This window comes from Trichoderma breve, chromosome 5 (genome assembly GCF_028502605.1).
Source record: "Trichoderma breve strain T069 chromosome 5, whole genome shotgun sequence".
NCBI lineage: Eukaryota > Fungi > Ascomycota > Sordariomycetes > Hypocreales > Hypocreaceae > Trichoderma > Trichoderma breve.
The window spans coordinates 994,882-1,014,939 of record NC_079236.1 but is presented as its reverse complement, the minus strand read 5'-3'; the positions used below and the strand labels follow the sequence as shown (position 1 = coordinate 1,014,939).

The 20,058-nt window shown below is 47.3% G+C and overlaps 5 protein-coding genes across 5 annotated transcripts; 2 read left to right on the top strand and 3 right to left on the bottom strand.

The window, feature by feature from the left end:
• Positions 1-1,287: 1,287 nt before the first annotated feature.
• Positions 1,288-3,348, bottom strand: T069G_08015 (uncharacterized protein; the record flags this gene model as incomplete). Its single annotated transcript, XM_056175225.1, has 7 exons — positions 1,288-1,321; positions 1,391-1,729; positions 1,809-1,923; positions 1,990-2,508; positions 2,585-2,767; positions 2,833-2,940; positions 3,000-3,348. 7 exons carry the CDS (start codon positions 3,346-3,348, stop codon positions 1,288-1,290), a joined length of 1,647 nt encoding a protein of 548 aa, XP_056026174.1.
• Positions 3,349-4,424: 1,076 nt separating this feature from the next.
• T069G_08014 (uncharacterized protein) lies at positions 4,425-8,159 on the top strand (the record flags this gene model as incomplete). Its single annotated transcript, XM_056175224.1, has 5 exons — positions 4,425-4,835; positions 4,902-5,202; positions 5,264-6,376; positions 6,453-7,714; positions 7,785-8,159. 5 exons carry the CDS (start codon positions 4,425-4,427, stop codon positions 8,157-8,159), a joined length of 3,462 nt encoding a protein of 1,153 aa, XP_056026173.1.
• A 475-nt stretch (positions 8,160-8,634) lies between these two features.
• T069G_08013 (uncharacterized protein) lies at positions 8,635-10,819 on the bottom strand (the record flags this gene model as incomplete). Its single annotated transcript, XM_056175223.1, has 5 exons — positions 8,635-9,654; positions 9,708-9,963; positions 10,023-10,138; positions 10,190-10,614; positions 10,678-10,819. The coding sequence occupies 5 exons, from the start codon at positions 10,817-10,819 to the stop codon at positions 8,635-8,637; spliced, it is 1,959 nt and encodes a 652-aa protein (XP_056026172.1).
• Positions 10,820-12,104: 1,285 nt separating this feature from the next.
• Positions 12,105-14,591, top strand: T069G_08012 (DEAD/DEAH box helicase domain-containing protein; the record flags this gene model as incomplete). The annotated part of the gene is made up of 3 exons (XM_056175222.1): positions 12,105-12,230; positions 12,294-13,626; positions 13,702-14,591. 3 exons carry the CDS (start codon positions 12,105-12,107, stop codon positions 14,589-14,591), a joined length of 2,349 nt encoding a protein of 782 aa, XP_056026171.1.
• Positions 14,592-16,805: 2,214 nt separating this feature from the next.
• On the bottom strand, positions 16,806-18,450 carry T069G_08011 (uncharacterized protein; the record flags this gene model as incomplete). The annotated part of the gene is made up of 3 exons (XM_056175221.1): positions 16,806-16,851; positions 16,926-17,952; positions 18,015-18,450. The coding sequence occupies 3 exons, from the start codon at positions 18,448-18,450 to the stop codon at positions 16,806-16,808; spliced, it is 1,509 nt and encodes a 502-aa protein (XP_056026170.1).
• Positions 18,451-20,058: the final 1,608 nt, after the last annotated feature.

The following is a 20,058-nucleotide window of genomic DNA, read 5'->3' as shown; positions in this document are numbered from 1 at the left end:
AAAAAGACCGAAAGACAAATATGTGTGAAATGATTTGATTCGATTCGATTATACAACGACGCTCACTTGCATTTATAAGTCTTCAATATCCATGTAGTCGGGGTACATTCAATCTACCCCAAGCTCCTTTCTGGTGTGAATTGGGGTCAAAAGACCGCCTGTTGATCAACTGACAAGATACAGGGGTGTATTTCCTTTCAAACTTGGAGAGACCCATGGCAAAACTGTACCAATTTTAACTGGATTACTGTCTCTTTCATTTTTGTCTACTTGGTAGCATACGAGTGTCGCATCTCCGGCCTTGAGCGCAATCAGATACCTTCTCTTCGAAATGGTGTAGTGCTATTGGCTCACAGCAGCCTCAGAAAGACGAATGAACTGTAGACAGCTAATGAGATGACGCAGTCTGCTGGCTCTCAGCATTTACTTCAAATAACTGAATAATACTAAAGCGACTACACTTGTCATTGCTGTCGCGTACATGTTCTCTTTCTCATCGCCAACAGTGCTATATTCCTAAGGGATCGGAAACCCACATCTAGTTCATGACTTGACTTTAGTGATCAGTGGGCTTCGGGCATTGACAGAGAAGGATGCGCGAAGAGCCAAATTAGTGTAGGCAAGCAATCCACATGCTCCTTGAGATGTGACTGGATGATTAGAGAGGTCTAGTTAGGACAAAAAAATCAACACGAGATGGGAAAAAAGAAAGACTGACGGGTGTGGGATTCGAACCCACGCCTCTTGCGAGATGCGAAATCCTTTTGAAGGATCAAGATATTATCTTGAGTCGCACGTGTTAGACCACTCCACCAACCCGCCTTAGCGTCTTTGTTGAAGACAGACGGCCAAACTTTAGTTCATCAACCCTTTCACAAGCGCAATCCTTTCACAAGCGGCACAGACAAGCTCAATACTCTCTCTATCAAGAAATCACTGCCTCTTTCGCTTCAGTTCATAACTTACAGGCCGATTACTCTCTCCATGCAAGGTTACAATACGCTTTCAGGCTACTAGTGTTTTGACTCTTACTTCCATTCAATCTGAGTATTGCACTAGATAGTATCTCAGACAACAAATGTCAATTTTCTATATAGTAGTAAATCACAAACATATTCAAGGTTTATTATGAAAGATTGCTCCCCCATACTAAACACCAAAGAGAAAGAAAAGCCAATACATGTGAAGCAAGAAACAGAGTTCAAAGTGGAAAAGGGCAACTAAAGCAGTGTCGTTGCGTCCACTGCTATTCAATGATCCCATTTCCAGTCCCTTCTAGCTTCGTATCTATTTCTTAGCCGGCGGTGGTGGTGCGTCAGCCCTAAGAAAATGGTTAGAATTCGCGCTCTATCATGTTCGATTTGGTAGGATAGGGTTTTCGTCTCCTTACCCGTTATAATCCAGTCCAACCAAAAGGTCGCCCTTGCTATTGAAAACAGGGTCATGCATAAGGAAATGCCCCTTGGCAGGGAGATACAGTCGATGCTGGTTCGCGAGAACATTCATCAAGTTTGCATTAGCAGTCGAAGCAGCATTGGTGAGACTGTTGCTCATCTGAGTCTTGAGATTGGATGCCACGACATCCGCTGATGGTACCCAGGACAAGTTGCCCTCCGATGTCGATTCGGTGTCCACGGTGTGATTTATAATAGTGAACTGAACTCCGCCATCAGTAACCGCGGCCACGGCAATAGAAACGCTCCAAGTCAAGACAAAGGTCATTAGGGTACTAGTGCAGTGTTAGCCAATTGATCCATCGCTCTGGATAAATGAGTGTATTCTCAAAAGTCCAGTAAGCCTCAACATACTACGTGGGATTCTTCTTCCTGCTGTGGTCTACTCGGACAACAAAAGTAGACTTGCCAGTCAGGCTGATCTGTTCTTGGCCGGCGGTAAAACTAAGAGTACCGCCGCTGACAGGGGCTATCAAACTTGTCTCAGTATATGTATCTTGTGTTAAGTATTCTTTGGGTGGCACGCTGCACTTACGAGCACCAGGCTTAGGAACATTGGTAGATTCAACAATGGTTTCGTAATCACTCCCATCATTTGGATTGGCGACCTTGTTGGACTGGCTGAGGGGCACACCGGTCCAAGACCATTGACCAGGGCCAATTGAGACAAATTTATAGCTGTCATCGCTGGCCGTGTTATCTCCAAAGTGATATTCCATTCGAGACGCATATGGGTGGTTGGGGTCAGTGTTGTCCCAATAGAGCGTGGGGACATCTGGAACAGGGACCATGGATTTGACCACGTCTCGAAGCACTGTAAACATCCAGGGCCAGAAGAGGGAACGATTCAGAACATAAGTACCGCCGTGCTTGTCATCTGTCCACTGGCCGCTGTAGGTTACCGCGTCAGTTGCAGGCACGGTGAAGTTGGACATCATGAGATAGCACAGAGAATTGGTGTCGAGGTTGTCTTGGTTCGCCGAAGTCGGAGTAGCCTTCCAAGGGTAGGTATCATAGTCCATAAGGGTAGGCGGGAAGGTGGGTTGATACTGGTCTATAGACAGCGAGTACGAAGTTAGAGCGCCAATGTTCCTGAATATACCTGCTAAGGGGGGAGAAGGAGAGCATACCACTTGTGTCGGCACTGGCCTGTGCAGAGTAACCCAAGATGTTGCACCCCGACGCTGCCATTACATTAACCCACTCACTAACGAATGACTGGAAGACTCCCTTCGATCTGGCAGTCATGAGGGTATTGTAATCATTCTGCCTGTCGCCGAAAGTACTCAGCTCCTCCGAAAACTTGGTAGACGCTGGAGAACAACATTTAGAATTAGTGGTTTTCAACGAGAGAATAATATATCAAAATACAACTTACAAGAAGTATCAATAAAGAGGCATGCCAATGAAAAGTCCCAGTTGAGGAGCCCAGAACGGTTCTTGAAGTCCTTGTACTCTTGGCTTTCTTTTGCGACCGTCTTTTGCGCTAAAGATATGGTAAATATACGATATGCGGAAATATTATGAAGAAGGGAATGCACTTACCAATGCTGACCGAAAAAGCAAAAACCCAGTCGTTGATCTGCCAGTCGATATGACTATCATCATTTGAGTCATCGCTCAAGTAGATGAAACAAGATCCGCTTGTCATAGACAACTTGAAGAAAAGCAATTCATCCTTGGGGACAACCTGCAGTTCCACAGAGGGAGCACCAACATCAAACTTGAGATATTCACCACCTCTAGTAGTGCGCTCATAGTGAGTGAGAGGTGAATCACCATCAAGCTGAGCAACCTCCCACATGTTCTGAAAGGACTCATTGATGGTTTTCTGGGAAAGAACAATCATCTGATCCCAGGGGTTTGAGTCAGTGGAGTTGATGTAACTTGTCATTTTGGCGGTGTATTGGGAGATGGTGCTTTGAAACTAAAGTTGTAAAGAGAATCAGTAAAATAGATTGCTTAGAGTTGCTTGTTTTTCTAGCTGTGATCGCTTGTTGTTGAGACTTTAATCATCAGCGAAAAGAGAGCTTATATATCAAATTTCGAATATGAAGTTCTTGATAACTCCAAGACAAAGGACTACCTATGATATCATTTCCCGTCAACCTCAAAAAGGTTTCCTAATCGGGCAATCAAGCAAACAGAACACGATAGTCTGGAACCCGCAAGCCCTGGTGACTATGTATTCTGGAACGCTATTTTCTTACATTCAGCTTCGATTTGTCGACACAGCCTTGCGACAATTCTGGCCAACCACAGATCGGCAGCCAACGGGAATATGCAGCTATGTGATCACTTCTTGTTTAACCGCCGGCAGAGTTAAACGGTAGGGTCGTAATGCAGGGGTCGATACGAATGTCCGCTAACCTCTCTTGCCATGCACCCTGAAAAATAAAGGTAAGCTTATAGGCATGCATCATAACTGCTGCTTTCTAGGAAGGATCCAATATTGACTAGGTGTGAATGCATCAGCACGAGGCATCCAAATAACAAGAAACGCTGCAACGGCTATACCGCTCATACCAGCCTTGCATGTTGCATCGTGAACCCAGCACATTTTCGCTTGTCATGGAAGTACCTGAGTGGGCTCGTATTGCCGTATTTGCATCAATTGAACGATGATTCGGATGCCGATGACCCGAGTTTGTCGGTCTTGGCATCGCCAGCCGAAGACGCAATTGGGTCTTTGAAGAGAAACCATCGAAAAGCCATCATTTACATCATATCAAGTCATCGGTGGCACCGCTGGCTGGGGTGTGGTGGTTGTAATAGCAGCAGTAAAGACATCGGCCTTGATATTGGCGGGGGAGGCAACCCAAACTCACGACGCTCTCATATATGTTGATGTATATATATCAAGTCTTGCATGTCTAGATTCATCAAACTATTCACTCACCAGTTCTTCATCAGCAGCTATACAAAGAAACATCCTACAAACTCATATTTTCACCCCATCACTCTTTCACCATGGTGACCATCAAACAAGACTCGGAGCTGATGACAAACTATGTCTCGGCCAACCCCATCCCAGCTGGCCAGCATTTTGCAGTCTTCAGAGATGCCAACATGGATCCAGGTGTCTTTTCCCTGAGTGAAGACTCCTATCTTTACTTGATTACTGTCATCAATGGCAAAGCCACTAAAATTGACTTTGGAAGCGTATCTGGCATCGTTCCCAGCGGTACCAAGGTTCAGGCCTTTGCTGTTGTTCAAGCACCGGATTCTACACTTGACATCTGCATTGCCACTCCTGGAGCCAACGCCACATCTTCCTTTACATTGCTTTACGGTATCACATTTGCTGAACTTCAGAGTCCCATTCCAAGCTCCAAGATTATTCGTGGAGCTTCCTTTCCTACAGTTGACCACATTTACATGGTATGTTGAAGGTACTCTATTGGATACCCAAAGGCCTAGAGCGTGATGTTAATACTGTTCTGATAGAACAATAAATCTACGGATACAAAACGCACCTTGCCTTTAGTTATGGTAGCATTCCAACGTCCAGACAGACTTGCCAGCACAGAAGATCTACGATTTGTCCAATTTATTCAGAACCAGGCGACGTTATTGGGTCCATGGTCCTTGGCTGCGAATCCCAAAAGAATTATAGACGTTGCTTTGGGAACCTGTGCTCTTGGAGACGGCGTATTTGTCTTATATGAAACCTTCAGCGGGCCTACACACATTCAGTTCAAGTTCTTCACCGGCAGCACCATGGTCGTGGAGCCAATTTGCCCTACCGGTATGTCACCACTCTCACATTACACACACATTATGTAGAAGTGCTAACCGGTTTCTCATAGGCGCAACTTGCATTAATTCATATGTCGATCCTACGTCGCATCAGAGTATTCTTCTCATTGGAGGTCAAAACATCACGGCCTTCAAGTCAAGCGAATACTGCTCTGCCAAAGGCAAAGGAACTGTCATAAACACGGGAGACCAAGTCAGTGGCCTCAAGGACCTCCATGTCACCTTGTCTGGACAAACTTTGAGATTTTGGTACACGACCAACACAGACGCCGTTCACTATTATACAGCACAAAGCACAACCCTTTCCAATGGAACTGTGATTCCTCTCCTTTCGGATGGAAAAGGCGGCCAAATTTCTGGGTTGCTTTCTTTGAAGTCTGCTGACGGTTCAGATCAAACACTTGTCAGCAGCTTGCTATCCGTAGATGAGTATGGCAACCTCATCCTCTTGCAACAAGATTCGGTGTCACAGCTGTGGCAAACATACCCCTTCTGGTATGCGTCAGACTTGAATGTCATCGAGACCAAGGGATTCATGCTGCGGATGCATGCTACAGCCACCACTAGCGATGAAGCCAGTCTCATTCCTGGGTGCTGGCTCAGAGTCAGCGCTTCAGGTGTTGTTCGATGTACCGTCAATGGCCGGTATGCTTCACTTGGGCCCACTGGTCAATGGTATCAGACAGATGCCAAGGGAGTTCTGAACATACAACTTCAGAGCGATGATGCTTCTTGTTTCGTTTTCTCAGCAGACGCTTACCGCGCTGCCAAACCTGGATCTCCTGAGACTTCTCTGCAGAACCCACTCCTGGATCCCTCGGTGAAGGTAATTATGAAGCTTGACAATGTTCAGACTCCCGAAGATGTTCGCGCCCTCAAGAAGCAAGATGGTACTCCTCTTATTCCATCCGATGCCTCGGATGACGATGTCAAGAGTGCTGCTGCATCGATTCAAGCCTTGGTAGATCAGACACGTCAGAATCAAGGGGATAGCCAGCAGCAGTTGCTGAAATCCTTCAAGGCAGTAAGCCTTGTGGCTGCTTCTGGAGGGGAAATGGCTCATGGCATACGAGCTTTCTCTATTGGAGGCACGCTCAAAGATCTCTGGCATCAGGTTGAGGACAAGGTTGAAGATGCTGTTGATTGGGGTGTTAATCTTGTTGGTAAGCATATGTCTCTATCGTCAAAATCCCACTCCCGTACAATTTTCAACCTTTACTGACTAATGTGTCATTCCAGAGGACGCTGCTGGCAAAGTCTGGCAATTCATTATCAAAATTGGCGATGAAATCTATACCTTTATTCTGGATACAGCTTCGGTCATTGTCAAGGCTGTCGTCTGGGTCTTCAAGAAGCTGGGCGTCCTGTTGCAGGATGTTATTGACTTTTTGGGATACTTGTTCAATTGGGATGACATTCTCGCTACAGCCGACAGCATTACCACTGGATTTAATGCAGCTCTTGACTATGGGCAACATCTTCTGGATACTACTGAGATCACAGTCGACTCATGGCTAGAAGAGCTCCGTACCACCATCAAAGCTCAATTACCCACGCTGCAGAACCAAAACTACGATGGCGCTTCTGCTGCTCCTAAGAGCGTAAAGTCAAAGGCTGCCCTAGAGCCCACTGCTGCGTCTAATGCTGATGAGACTGACCAAGATGTCAAGTCGGATGTTGCCTACAACTGGTCGACATATTATTTCACATATGGTGGCGGTACTACCAATGCCGTCCTAACTGATAATAGCACTCCTGGTTCGGCAGAAGACGACCTCGTTGCTATTTGGGACGATATCCAAGATGAGCTCGACACTATCGTCAAACTCTGCACTAACGTCGCCAAAGATTTCCTCGACTTTTTCGATAGCGGGGAGTATGATATCAAGGCTCTCATGGTCAAGATCTCTGGAGATCTTCTAGATGCCATAATCGACTCTCTCAAGACCCTTGGAGATATCCTATTCAAGGCCTTGGCTTTGGGTATCAACTTGATCAAGACCCTCGCCAACGGCAACATGGATATCCCTGTAATTGGATGGCTCTGGAAGAAGATTGCCGGCAACCGACCCCTTTCTCTACTAGGACTGGTCGCATTGCTCATGGCCATTCCTACAACAGTTCTCTACAAGGCCAAGGCAGACAAGGCCCCTCCAAAGCTTACGGGTCGACTGACCTCTGATACTTTCGGTCAGTATGTATCGGGCACAGCTGATCCTGCCCTTGCTAAGGACGTGACCAACTTCACGCTGGCAACGGCCACGAGTCTGGAGTTGGTGTATGGCGAGTTCAAGACCATTTCTCTCCTCATCGACAGCGCCCTTGAAGGCACCGGGTTAGAAAGTGTTCCGATCGGACCTGTTGCCCAGCTCACCAATGTGCTGAACGCAACGTCACTTACATTCGAGACGATATCCACGTTCATCACCTGGCCAGTCGGCGAGGATCCCACGAAGCCGCCGACTGATACCTCTACAACAGCCAAATTTGTCAAGTACTCTGTAAGTCTACTTCACACGACTGATTGAGAAATCCAGCATCTTCTGAATATTCCCGCTAACAATAATACAGAAATTGGGGCTCACCGTCTCCAATTTTGGCGCCGCAGCGCTGGCAAATGTCATCGCCAAGGTGAAGAAGGCCGATCAGCCAACCATCAAGCGCTGGAAGGGCACCATCGCCGCCGTTGTGGCTGTCCCTACACTCTGCGTTGCCCTCACTAACGATATCCACGAAGCACAAGAAGGAACAGTGAAGACAGAGCTTGTCGCCAACCACTTCATTGAAGCCTTTTTCGAGCTTGGCAAGCAGTTGGGATTTGCGGCAGCATCTTGGGACAATGAGATCGAGAGTATCATTATGTATGTTGGGCTGGCGGTGCAGCAGATTTGCAGTTATGGCGGATATGGCTGCAAGATTTACGACTTTGTGGAAACGTATCAGTGATACAATAGTAAGTGAAGTACAGGAAAGCGTGCACACCAAAGTCTTATGGCGATGTGTGGATCAACATAAGGTTAGAAGTGGCAAGAGATATAGATTACGAGCCAAATTGACAAGAACTTTCTTTCATATAATGCAGGCCATGATAGCTAGCTATTTAAGTTATTAAAATGAGTGTAGAGAAGAAAATCGATGTATTCAGCAGCGATATCCCGAGTATTGTAAAGCGAAAGGAGTTAACACTTTCGACTCCACAAGATATCCCTACCTCGTGAAACTGAAACTGACCATCAGGTGAGTGTCGTGACAACCAGACGAGTCTGGTTATAACATTTCAAGCTCCATTAACGATTTTCAACCGCTACGATCTAATGATTATCACCAATGTAGTGACGGGAGCTCTGCATGCTGTTGAGCTACCAATACGCAAGGAATCGGTAGAGGAAAGTAGAATTATCTTTTTTTGCCGGGCGTCTACTTATTGATGATCTGCCTTTTGCGCTTCAGCCGTTGGAAAATACCAGTCTGGATTCTTGAGAACATCTTCTGGATCAAACGCGGGTTGTTTCAAGAGGCTTGCCCACTTCCGCGAAAGTTTTGACGAGTCTACCCAAAGAATCGAAGTATTTTGTGGTGACCAATTAGTGTTCTTCTTATTGCAGGTCTTGCAATTGGGTCGCCGTAGAACATAGCGAGGGGTGGACTCCCTCGTCCAGCGCGGCTCGGTATCGTCAAACAACTGCGTACGACAGCGGCGACACACAAGCGTCACATTTTCAGGAAGAGATCCATTTTCTACACCATTCCGTAGAAAATATGCCTCCCAGTTTGATTTTCTTGGGAGGGCGACGAGCTTGTTCCGGTCTGGTCGAGTGTACTTCACCGAGGGGTCTGCTGGTATGGCCCAGGCACTCAGCTGGTTACCTGGGCAGCCTGGGAGTCCGCACCCATTTTGGAGGAATCGAAGCACATATCTTTGAGGATCAAGCCTTTTAAACCGAGGAAAGGCATCATCAAGAATACTCTGATTACAAAGCCCACATTTTCGAGGCATGGCTTCGCACAAGGAAGGATTTTCGAAGACCAGATCTGCAATCTTACTTGCATCTTGCCCTATGTGCTCGATTTGTTTGAAATATCGTATGGAGATATCTAAAGCAACGCCAATAGCCCCATGGCTTTGGAGAGTCACTTTCGGCTGTGTTCGACAAAGCAATCTGTGTACTCTCTGAAGGTCGTCTATACTTTCGACAGCCTTCATATTAATTTTCAATCCACGTTGATTCTCAATCCAAACTCGAAGCTGAACAGGGATATCATTCCAATCTAGGAACTCTTCGCAATGGGCAATATTAGAGTAGCTCAGTCCACATATCAAAAGCGCTTGCCCTAAATCGGCGCCATTGGATACGAGTGCGGATGCCAGGTAGTACAGGCCTTTGTGGTCCGTCGGTTTTCCAAGTTCGGGAAATAGCGCAAGCGGTTCTCGTTTTATATTCTATAAGATCAAATTAACCAAGGGTCATAGCATGGTAAAATAACTAGACTTACCTGAAAGAAATCGTCCATGTTATGATCTCTTGGCACCCCCAATGTTTGTCTAAATTCGGTGAAACTGGCCGGTAAAGATGTTTCTATGTTTGGCATATTTGTATTTAATACGAATGGCGTGCAACTGGAGATTTCGGCGATTGCGGAAGCGTTCATGCTTTGCTGCCTCTTGTACTGCCATGTGGTAAGCCTCCCATAGGTTCCTGGTTTATGGGTTTTAGTGTAGAATTGTTCGTCAATAGACATTCCGGCAAGTCTGGATGCTGCCGTCAAGTGCAGATCTTGCATGCGACCTCTTTTTTTCGTGAACCGTACAACATTCGCTGCGGATGATTGACAAAGGTAACAAACCGAATAACTTTCCAAATACCATCATCAGAATGATTAGTCTGCTCCCATTCCAACCATATTTCGACACCCTTAAAAGCTCCCTACAGCTTAAATGGTGTCAAGTTATAAAGTTTCTGCATGCGTTCTCGTACACAGGCCCCCCAACATATATCCACAATGGCGGACATTCGGCTTCTAAGTTCTAAGGTGAAAGATTCATGGATACGGAGAATATCAGCTGGGTAGAACTGAAACCCATCAAGCGCTTCGCGCCTAGAGAGATGGTCGTACAACACGCATCGATCGGGAGAAAAACCGATGTCTATCAGTTGCTTAATGCAGACATTTGATTCATCTGCAGTTTCTTGGCTGTATGGATCAATCACTGTGAATGAAGGGCAATGCAAGTGGCATGCAACAGGTGAATTAAGAGAGCCGCTTGGCGGGATGAGGAACGTTGTTTCCTGTACAGTGCCGTAATGCTTCCATGCTGTTGTTTCGGCTTTAACCATGAGATCAAATCGATCTCGAAAACCTTCATTGCCATCGTTGTCTCTTGATGCTTTTGCAAGTCTCGCTAGGTACCATATCAGCATGGATAATACACGTAAAATTAGGAAAGCAGCTACCATTGCCGTACCTTTAAATTCTGTCTCCAGTTGATGAAGGTACGGCATGACATGTTCCAACTTAGCCAGATCATTCTCGTTGAGATACAGGACAGGGTCTTCGAGCCAGAGATCACCAAAAAGGTGAAATGAGTATGGGTTACTGCTTTCCATCTTTGCATAGGGCTGAAAGTAGAAGAGAAATCGGCTTGTTTGAACTATGAAACATCTACTGGAGCGCAATTGGTATGGAACTGAAAGAAAGAAAAACAATACAGCGTCGCTTTGCGCGTGCGGATGATTTCAGGCGTTTGGTTTGGCACGTTGATAGGCCCATAGCAACTAAGTAGACTTATAAGCATTTTAGAAAAGTCATTGATATAACGAGTGGATCGATAGCTCAGTGGTAGAGGTAAGCTTATCTGAACACAATTTCCAGTTTCAACTTAGACACTAACAAATCTGGTAGCGAGAGATTGCAGATCTCTAGGTCACGCGTTCGATCCGCGTTCGGTCCTTTCTTTTTTCTCTTTTTTTCAACTTGCTCCCTTTTTGCCGTGTCCGTTGGCCAAGTTTTATAAGACTAACTAAAATCCCGCTCCATCACAAGGGATCGATAGCTCAGTGGTAGAGGTAAGCGAATCTGAAACATAATTCCCATTCTGTTACACAATAACTAACTTACTTGGCAGCGAGAGATTGCAGATCTCTAGGTCACGCGTTCGATCCGCGTTCGGTCCTGTTCTTTTTTTATTTCTTGAACATTTGATTCTCTCCTTGTTCTTGTATGGCCGGACTTTTTATTTTTGTATTTTATTTTACCTGGGGTTTTGATGATCTGGCCTTAGACGGGCAGTACTAAGGGCAATGTGGAGCAACTCCTCTACGCGTATTCAATCCCTTGGTACTCAGGTAGTGTCACTCGTAAACTCAGTGTAAATATCCAAGTGATTGTTGCTATGTCACAAGCTAATCTTGGTACACCTCATTTTTGTAAGGCTATTACGGCTAACCATGTATGTGATATTAGGCTAATGGAGGTCACTGGGCTACCTGACTTATTTGCTGGCAGTCTCTTTTCTGTTGGCTCATTCTATATCTTCCGTCGAGTCTCTTCAAACTCAACACACAAGAGCGAATGATTCTATGAATGCCTTCTAGCTGCCGACGAGAGTAAAAACAAGAGCAGAGAATTGATAATTCCTTTATCATCTCTACATGTTTATTGAAATCTCCAAAGTATTGCTTCATTGGATGAGGAGCGACGTGCCCAAAAGACATGCTTCTGAAGCTACCCTGTACTCCATTTTCGCTCTTATCTTATCGACAAGGATAAGATAAGCTCGCTTCGACAAAAAAGTTTCCTATCGCTACATGCAGCGAGCGTCCATTGACCAGAATCTGGAACTCGGTCTCGACAAAATCCTCATCCAGCCCAACATCTGCACCCGAAGTCGCAATGCCTGCAAAAACTGCCGGCAAGCAGAAGCCGCAGCACAAGCCGAACAAGACAGAGCTCAAGAAGCAAAAGAGGAAGCGCGATCATGAAGACCTGCACAAACTCGCGGAGGCCATTGCCCAGCTGGTGAGTGGATGAGGCGCAAATGCATTTATCCTAGATGTTGTAACTTACCGTGATTCTACGTAGGACCCCAAGTCTGGCAAGGTGAAGACTTTTGCTGACCTGTCGGCGGCCATTTCACCTGCGACGGCATCCGGCCTCCACGCATCACACTTCACCAACATGACCGAAATCCAGGAACAAGCCATCCCGTTGGCATTGCAGGGCAAAGACATCCTCGGTGCAGCGAAGACGGGCAGCGGCAAGACTCTGGCATTTTTGGTACCGGTACTGGAGAAGCTCTATCGCGAACAATGGACAGAATTCGACGGCCTTGGTGCTCTCATCCTCTCCCCAACTCGAGAGCTGGCGGTTCAGATTTTCGAAGTGCTACGCAAGATCGGACGACACCACGCCTTTTCAGCTGGGTTGGTTATTGGTGGAAAGAATCTGAAGGAGGAGGCTGAGCGGTTGCTTCGAATGAATATCCTTGTCTGCACGCCAGGACGAATGCTGCAGCACTTGGACCAGACGGCCGGCTTCGATGCAAACAACTTGCAGATTTTGGTGTTGGATGAGGCGGATCGAATCATGGACATGGGATTCCAATCTGCAGTTGATGCGCTGGTTGAGCATCTGCCCAAGTCGCGCCAGACACTCATGTTCAGCGCAACTCAGAGCAAAAAAGTTTCAGATCTTGCCCGACTCAGCCTGAAAGATCCCGAATACGTCTCCGTGCACCAAGACGCAACGACAGCAACACCCACTACCCTTCAACAACACTACATCGTCACCCCACTCCCCGAAAAACTTGATACGCTTTATGGCTTTATCAAAGCCAACGTCAAGAGCAAAATCATTGTCTTCCTCAGCTCCGGCAAGCAAGTCCGGTTTGTCTACGAAAGCTTTCGACATCTTCAGCCCGGTATTCCGCTACTTCACCTGCACGGCCGTCAAAAACAAATCGCACGACTGGAAATCACAAACAGATTCACTGCTGCAAAGACATCATGTCTGTTTGCGACGGACGTGGTTGCGCGAGGCATCGATTTCCCTGCTGTTGACTGGGTCATTCAGGCGGATTGCCCCGAAGATGCTGATACGTATATCCACCGTGTGGGACGAACAGCCAGATTCCAGAGCAACGGCCGTGCCGTTCTCTTCCTCGACCCCAGCGAAGAAGAAGGGATGATTAAGCGACTAGAGCACAAGAAGATTCCCATACAAAAAGTGCACGTCAAGGAGAAAAAGAAAAAGAGCATCAAGAATAATCTGCAGGACATGTGTTTTAAGTTCCCCGACTTGAAATACTTGGGCCAAAAGGCATTCATCAGTTACACAAGGTCAATTCACCTGCAAAAAGACAAAGAAGTGTTCAAGTTTGACGACCACGACTGGGACGCATATGCCTCGAGCCTTGGTCTGCCTGGAACCCCACAGATAAAATTTCAAAAGGGGGAGGATATCAAGAGGATAAAGAACGCGCCCCGCCAAGGCATGTCAAGCGACTCAGAATCAGACATGGATCTGGACGGAGAGTACGAAAAGAAGAAGGAGAAGAAGAAGCCCGAGGTGCGGACGAAATACGACAAGATGTTTGAACGAACGAACCAGGACGTTTTGTCAAGCCATTACTCTAAACTTGTGCTGGATGGAGGCAAGGAAGACGATGATGAAGAGGATGACTTTTTGTCTGTAAAGAGAAGACTAAACGATGATGAGGTCGATGCACTTACAGGCAAGGCGACTATCAACAATGCCAAAGTCATAGCGCTAGGCGGCGACGATTTATACGTCGTCGATTCAAAACGCCGTGAGAAAGCCCTTCAGTCAAAGAAGAAGATGGCCAAGTTCATGGGCAGCTCGTCGAAGCTCGTGTTTGACGAAGAAGGCAACGCGCACGAAATCTACGAGCTCCAAGACGAAGAAGACTTCAAGCAACAAGGTCCCGCAGAAGAGCAGCGACAGAAGTTCTTGGATAGCGAGACGGTCAGGGTCAAGGAGGCTGACGTGGACGACAAGGCGCTCGCGAAGCAGAAGAAGAGAGAGAAGAAGGAGAAGAGAAAGGCGAGAGAAGCGATGGAGATGGCTGGTGGTGAGAGCTTTGATGCGGAGCTTGGCGGGAACGGCGACGGCGAAGATCCGTTGGCTTTGTTGCGCTCTCTGCCTATTGCTGGGGAGGATCGCAGTGATGATGACTCAGATGCTGAGCCGCCGCGGAAGAAGGCCAAGAAGTGGTTCCAGGACGATTCAGACGATTCAGACGCCAAGAAGAAGAGCAAGGGCGGCAAGAAGAAGAAGGGAGGCAAGGTTATTGAGGTGGATCAGGAACCTGAAACATTGGAGGACCTGGAAGCTTTGGCTGCAGGTCTGCTGGATGGTTAAATGGAGACTTGTCGATACCGTTTGGGAGAGCATTTCTGGCTGGTGTTGTATATTGGGGGAGGTGTAATTCAGAGCATAATGTTAGCTTGCAGTGTAAAAGCATCAGAATTTGTATAAAAAGTCAACCGCTGGTATATTCAGCATCCTGCATGACGCCCTCTTCTATCTCTATTTGCGATGCTCTCAAGGCAGAAAGCCTCAAAATAAAACAAGGCTGATACTCTCAAACCACCAAAAAACTCACAAACCACTACAAAATAGAAAGGCAGGCCAGAGCACAACCAACAGACAAAGCAGCATACACAAACACACATGCACAGAGCTGTCAAAACGAACAAGTCAAGTCATCCAATGTGAATCTCCATTGCCTTCATTTCAAATAGGTACGTAAAAAAAAGTCAACATGTCCCACCATCTGTGCAGAAAAAACAAAAACCTGCTGTGTTCGTTCGTGAGGAGGGGTATTCTTCCTTTTTTCCAGCTCCACTGCCCATTCCGAATTTCCGACCCTATCTACGTTTGCGCCTGGCTTCAATAGAAAGATGCTTTCCCACTAATAAGACGATAGAAGAAAGAAAAGAAGAAAGAAGAGACAAAATTCAAGATGAGATCAAAAACCAACGCTCCTGTGACGCCGCCGAATGCAGAATTTTTTTTTGTGTTTTTTGTTTTTACATGTCGCCTGGCTCTGCTACTTTATGCCCAAAGAGGCGAATGCGGTAGAAACATGTGTGATTGGGAGCTCCGTAATTACTCACAGCTCGAACAATCACCTGGTCAGTCTCAGCGTTGAGGGCCATGAGTTCGCTGCTGAGGCGGTGAACATGAACGCCATCATGCAGTTCCGCACCCTCATAGACAAACTGAGTCACCTTGACAAACTGAGGAGGCAGATCAGCCGGGGCATAGTTCCAATCTGACAGGTCATCGGGGAAGTGCGCCGCTGAAAAATCCAACAAACGCTCTCGAGTAGCCGAGTCTTCGATTTTGATGTACACTTCGATGTGACGGGGTCGCGCACCGGGATTTGATGTGGCACCGGGTAAGATATGCTCAATCACGATATGCTGAGGGATGATTGAGTGGCCCATGATGACGCTCAATTTGGCACCATGGGGGTTGCCGCGTTTGTTTACCTCACGAGCAGCACACCAACAGTCGCCATCGTCATGCCATGGAAGGAGAGCTTCTATGGGTGGGTACGGCTGAGCACCCTTGAGACCCTTATCATTGAGATATTTGGCATCGGGCTTAAACGTGGTAGACGTTTGTTTGGGATCGACAATGGCGCCAGCACCTACTCCAAAGTAGTTGAGCTGGTTCTTCAGATCCCTGTCCCAGTGCGAGCGAATCCGACCCTTGGCCATGGCCTCTAGGTTCATATCGGCAATGGCTTTGCGCACCAATCCATCAACGAGCTTAGCAACTTCCGCCTTGGTCATGCTCGGGGAGTCATCCTTTTTGGCTAGATCGACAGAGTCGCGAATCAGCTGTTCCAGCTTGGGCTGTAGTTCATTGATTTCGGCCCTCATCTCCGTACGATGGCTGGCAAACTCGTCCCTTAGGTACTGTAAAAAGTATTCACGACTCACAACAGTGCTGCCACTTTTGGTGTTGCCCACGTGCTTTTTGATCATCTGGTCAAGGCGCTTGTCAATGTCCTTGTCGGAGAGAGATCCGGTAATCTTCATCTTGTCCAAGATGGGGCGTAGCGTTTGCTCGACCTTGCGCTGGTTGTCAGTTGCCCAAGCCTCCCACATATGTGGCAGCTTCTTGGCTAGTCCATCGTTCGCCTCGTTAATTTTTGAGGCAATTTCTGGGCGTCTCGCTAGCCATGCTGCGATATCTTTCCACTGCTTCTCTGACGAAGGCTCGTAATTGCCGGCCTTGCTCTTGTTTAGCATTGGGAAGCTGCCATCTTTCTCAACAAGATCCCGGATGGCATGCCAGAAGTCTTGCGTGACAACGGGCTTTCCATCTTTGAGTGTCATGTGAACCATCTTGGGAACGACTGAGTTCAGCTGTTCAATGGATGATTCATGAAGCTTCCCAGCACCCTTCATTAAGCGGAGATCTCGTAGTATTTGGTTGATGAGATCCCCAAACTCGGCATATTGGTCGCCTCGTAGCTCATTAAGCCCTGGAAAGTCATCCCATGCACTCCGCGAGGACCAGCTAATGGAAGGAATAAAATTTCCAATCCGAGAGGCAAGGTCATCGAACCTTGGCAAGGTTGGTATTGAGACCGAGGGAACAGAAACTGATGGAGCCTCTTCAAAGCTCGGTAAGTTGGCAATGGCAATGCTGGAGAGCACTGCAGCCAGCAAAAGGAACGAAAAGCCACTAATGGTGTATATCAGCGCCTCGCCAATGAGCATTAGTCGGTCTCGCAGAGAGTCTGAGAAGAGACCGAAGAAGGAGTTGACGACGCTTTCTAGGGCGGTGCTGAAAAACCAATAAATGGCCCGCAGATATGTGAGTGGATTGAACAGCTGTTGCCAGTTGATGGACTCGTCGGTGAGATCTGAATCGAGTTCCGAATCGAGGTCAGAGTCGAAATCAGAAGACACGGGAGAGTTGATCTCTCCGTTTGGAACATGGCTTTGCTGAGGTTGCCGCCTAGAAGTAAATGGGAAGAGGGACGCGAGAATGCGCCACCATTTCTCTTGGCGCGAAACTCGGCTTTCAGTCTCTCGAATAGTGTCTTGCATGGCGTCGTCCATTTCGCTGTGATCTGTGGGAAAAGGAGAGTCTTGTTGACTGAGGAGAGGTTTGCCTGGCCGCCGGGTAGCGGCAAGGGGAGACAGACGATTTATGATAGTGCTACTTCGAGGAATTACCGTCCGCTGTTCCTTGCCTCGGAGTTGATTTGCTGGGGCCACAATAGTCGGTGCCTTGGGGATACGCATTCTTGCTGTGGATTGGCTCTGTTCTTGAAGTCTGGTGGTGCTAGTCCCTTGACTTAGCTGCGTGTCTGATTCCGGTGGACTGACAGGCGCAGAAACCCTTCCCCCTAGGAGGCTCTTGACGGCACTCCAAGCTTTACTTGGGGCTTCGATGATTCGATTTGGCGTAGCCTGCTCATGTTGGTCATTGGTCGACACGGATCGACCCGATAGAGTGGATGACCTTGTCGAGCTGGACAATGAAATTGGTTTGACGGCTTGTGGCGGCGGCATTGGCGATAACCTCAACGTAGCATGCCCAAAATAATCACGCTCGGCGTTGAAACTCCGCGAATCGGAAACATCACTTTCATCGGGAGTGAGCTCTCCATCCTCCTCGTCGTCGTCCTCATCCTCAGATGCTGGCTGACTGAACGTTCGATCAAAGGCTACTTTTGCTGTGTTACTTGGTTTTGCTGCAAAAAATGATTAGCGTCATATGACTTCTCAAACAATGTGCGGCGTAGAAGAGATGTACCGAGTTTCGCCATGGCAGACTTCAATCCCTGTCTATACTTGCTGTTGTCCCGGCCACGTGATGGTTGATTAGACCCGACGTCTGATCCGGATTCCGACTCGTCGGCTTCTCTCGCCGGGTTTTGTCGACGAGTGACTTGAGGCTTCAAGTATTGTCCATGACGTTGCAGATCCGCAGCCTCCTCAGCCTCCTGACGTTGCTGCCTCTGAAGAACACCATTCATAGCATCCTGAAGGGTGGCTGGCATGCCGTCCACGCTGAGGCGGCGAGGTTCCTCTGCAGCTCCATATGTATACTGCCGTTTCGTACTAGGTGCGCCTTTAAGGGAGGGAAAGTCTGGTTTCTTGAAATCCTCCACCTCTGTCCGGGTGTTTGGTCGTCTAGCAGGGTTGCGTTCTCTTGACCGTGGTCTGCCTCCCCTTCCACCATTCATCATGATAACAAAGTGAGGGATGTATCCTTTAGGTCGTGGCAAATGAGATGAGAGAGCAGTTGATAATGAACAGGATGAGAGGTTTTGGAAATTTTGAAAATCGGCAAAATGGAGAAGGTGAAAAATCGAGGACGGATATGCTCAAATAGGATCGGATCGAGGCCCAAATTCACAAAACAAAGACAGCCGCAATCTAATTTTATTCCAAGCCTAAATCCGGATTCGTCGTCTGCTGGGTCCCAGATTCTTTGTGTCCCAGCCAAGATGGATCCTTACTGGGGGAGAGTTGAGATCAACAAAGGGCATCTTTGTTAAGTTGGGATGAGACGCATGTCACCAGAAGGGGCGGTAAGGAGGCGTTGGAAGGCCACTTTGTTTGTATCCGGGGGAAACAATGAGCTTCTGTAGAGAGTTTCGAAATGCAAGGATGAGATAGAAATATGTTTGGGCGTGTGAGGATGGGATTTTGTCTCTTTGAGGTGCCTTTGGGCTTAGTTTGCGCGATGACAACTTCACTGAGGGCGCGGTAGCGTGACGCGCCGAGGCTTAAGCGGCGCATTTTTTGGGTGAAGAATCAGGCACGATTGAGCGGGGTCACGTGCGCGTCAGAGAATTGAAGCGCAGAAGCGCAAAGTACAAGTTACACGTTAGTACAAGTTGATGTTTTCATCTTGGTGATGGAAGTTTTGGTTAAATGCGTTTAATTGAATCTACTCGTAATAAAGGATAGAATAATGCTGCAGCCACGTTCTTTTTTTGGGTCATTGCGTGCATGCTGTCTTTGTCAGAAGCTGTGCGGCACAGCCTTGTTACTGTTGGCGATATCATGTCTCAGCAGCGTGGGTCTCAGCGAGTACCTACACACTTGCATGTACCTACCACAAAGAATCAACAGGGCTGAAAACGGAGATAAAGGCACTTACAACTCGATAAGACCAATGCAAACAAAGCATTATGCAGGAGAGTACTCGTACTACATACATATACAAAGTTTGGATATGTAGCCGATCTTTTGTTAAGGAGATGCTGTACTCGTAATACCCAGATCAAAGTGCAGTGAGGATCAACAAGGGTCTTGATGGTGATGCGCGTTTCATCTTTAGCACAAGCTTTTGCAAACACCACTGATCTGCAGCCAACCGCCCACCGTCATTTTCCTAAGCAAAGGCTCTCATCATATCATGCCGAGCAATTGAACCAGGGCCATGATTTGATCACGAAATGAAAAAGTGCATCATCACAAGCAACAGGGGAGCAATTAATATATCTTAATATAATCATGTAATCAGCAGGGAATGTTACGAGCCAGTGTCGTATTCTGTCCAGGTAGTTTGAGCTTGAACCATGTAAATCCAGGAACACAGCTGAGGCCAGAACTGCTAGTCTTGGTGCTAAGAAGTCCATGAAGCGCTCGAAAGCCACCGTGTTTGGCTGTAATACCCGTCAAGTCTCGCATAACCCCACCAAAGGGAATTAATTACCGTCTGGCGTATCACTTGCTGGCCAACCAGTGGAAAACGATGAAAGCTAAGCCATCCATTGGAAGCCCAGCGGTGGCTAAAGTAATCTGGGACCCTTTCTGCTCTAAGTTTCAGTTCATCCCTGCTTGGA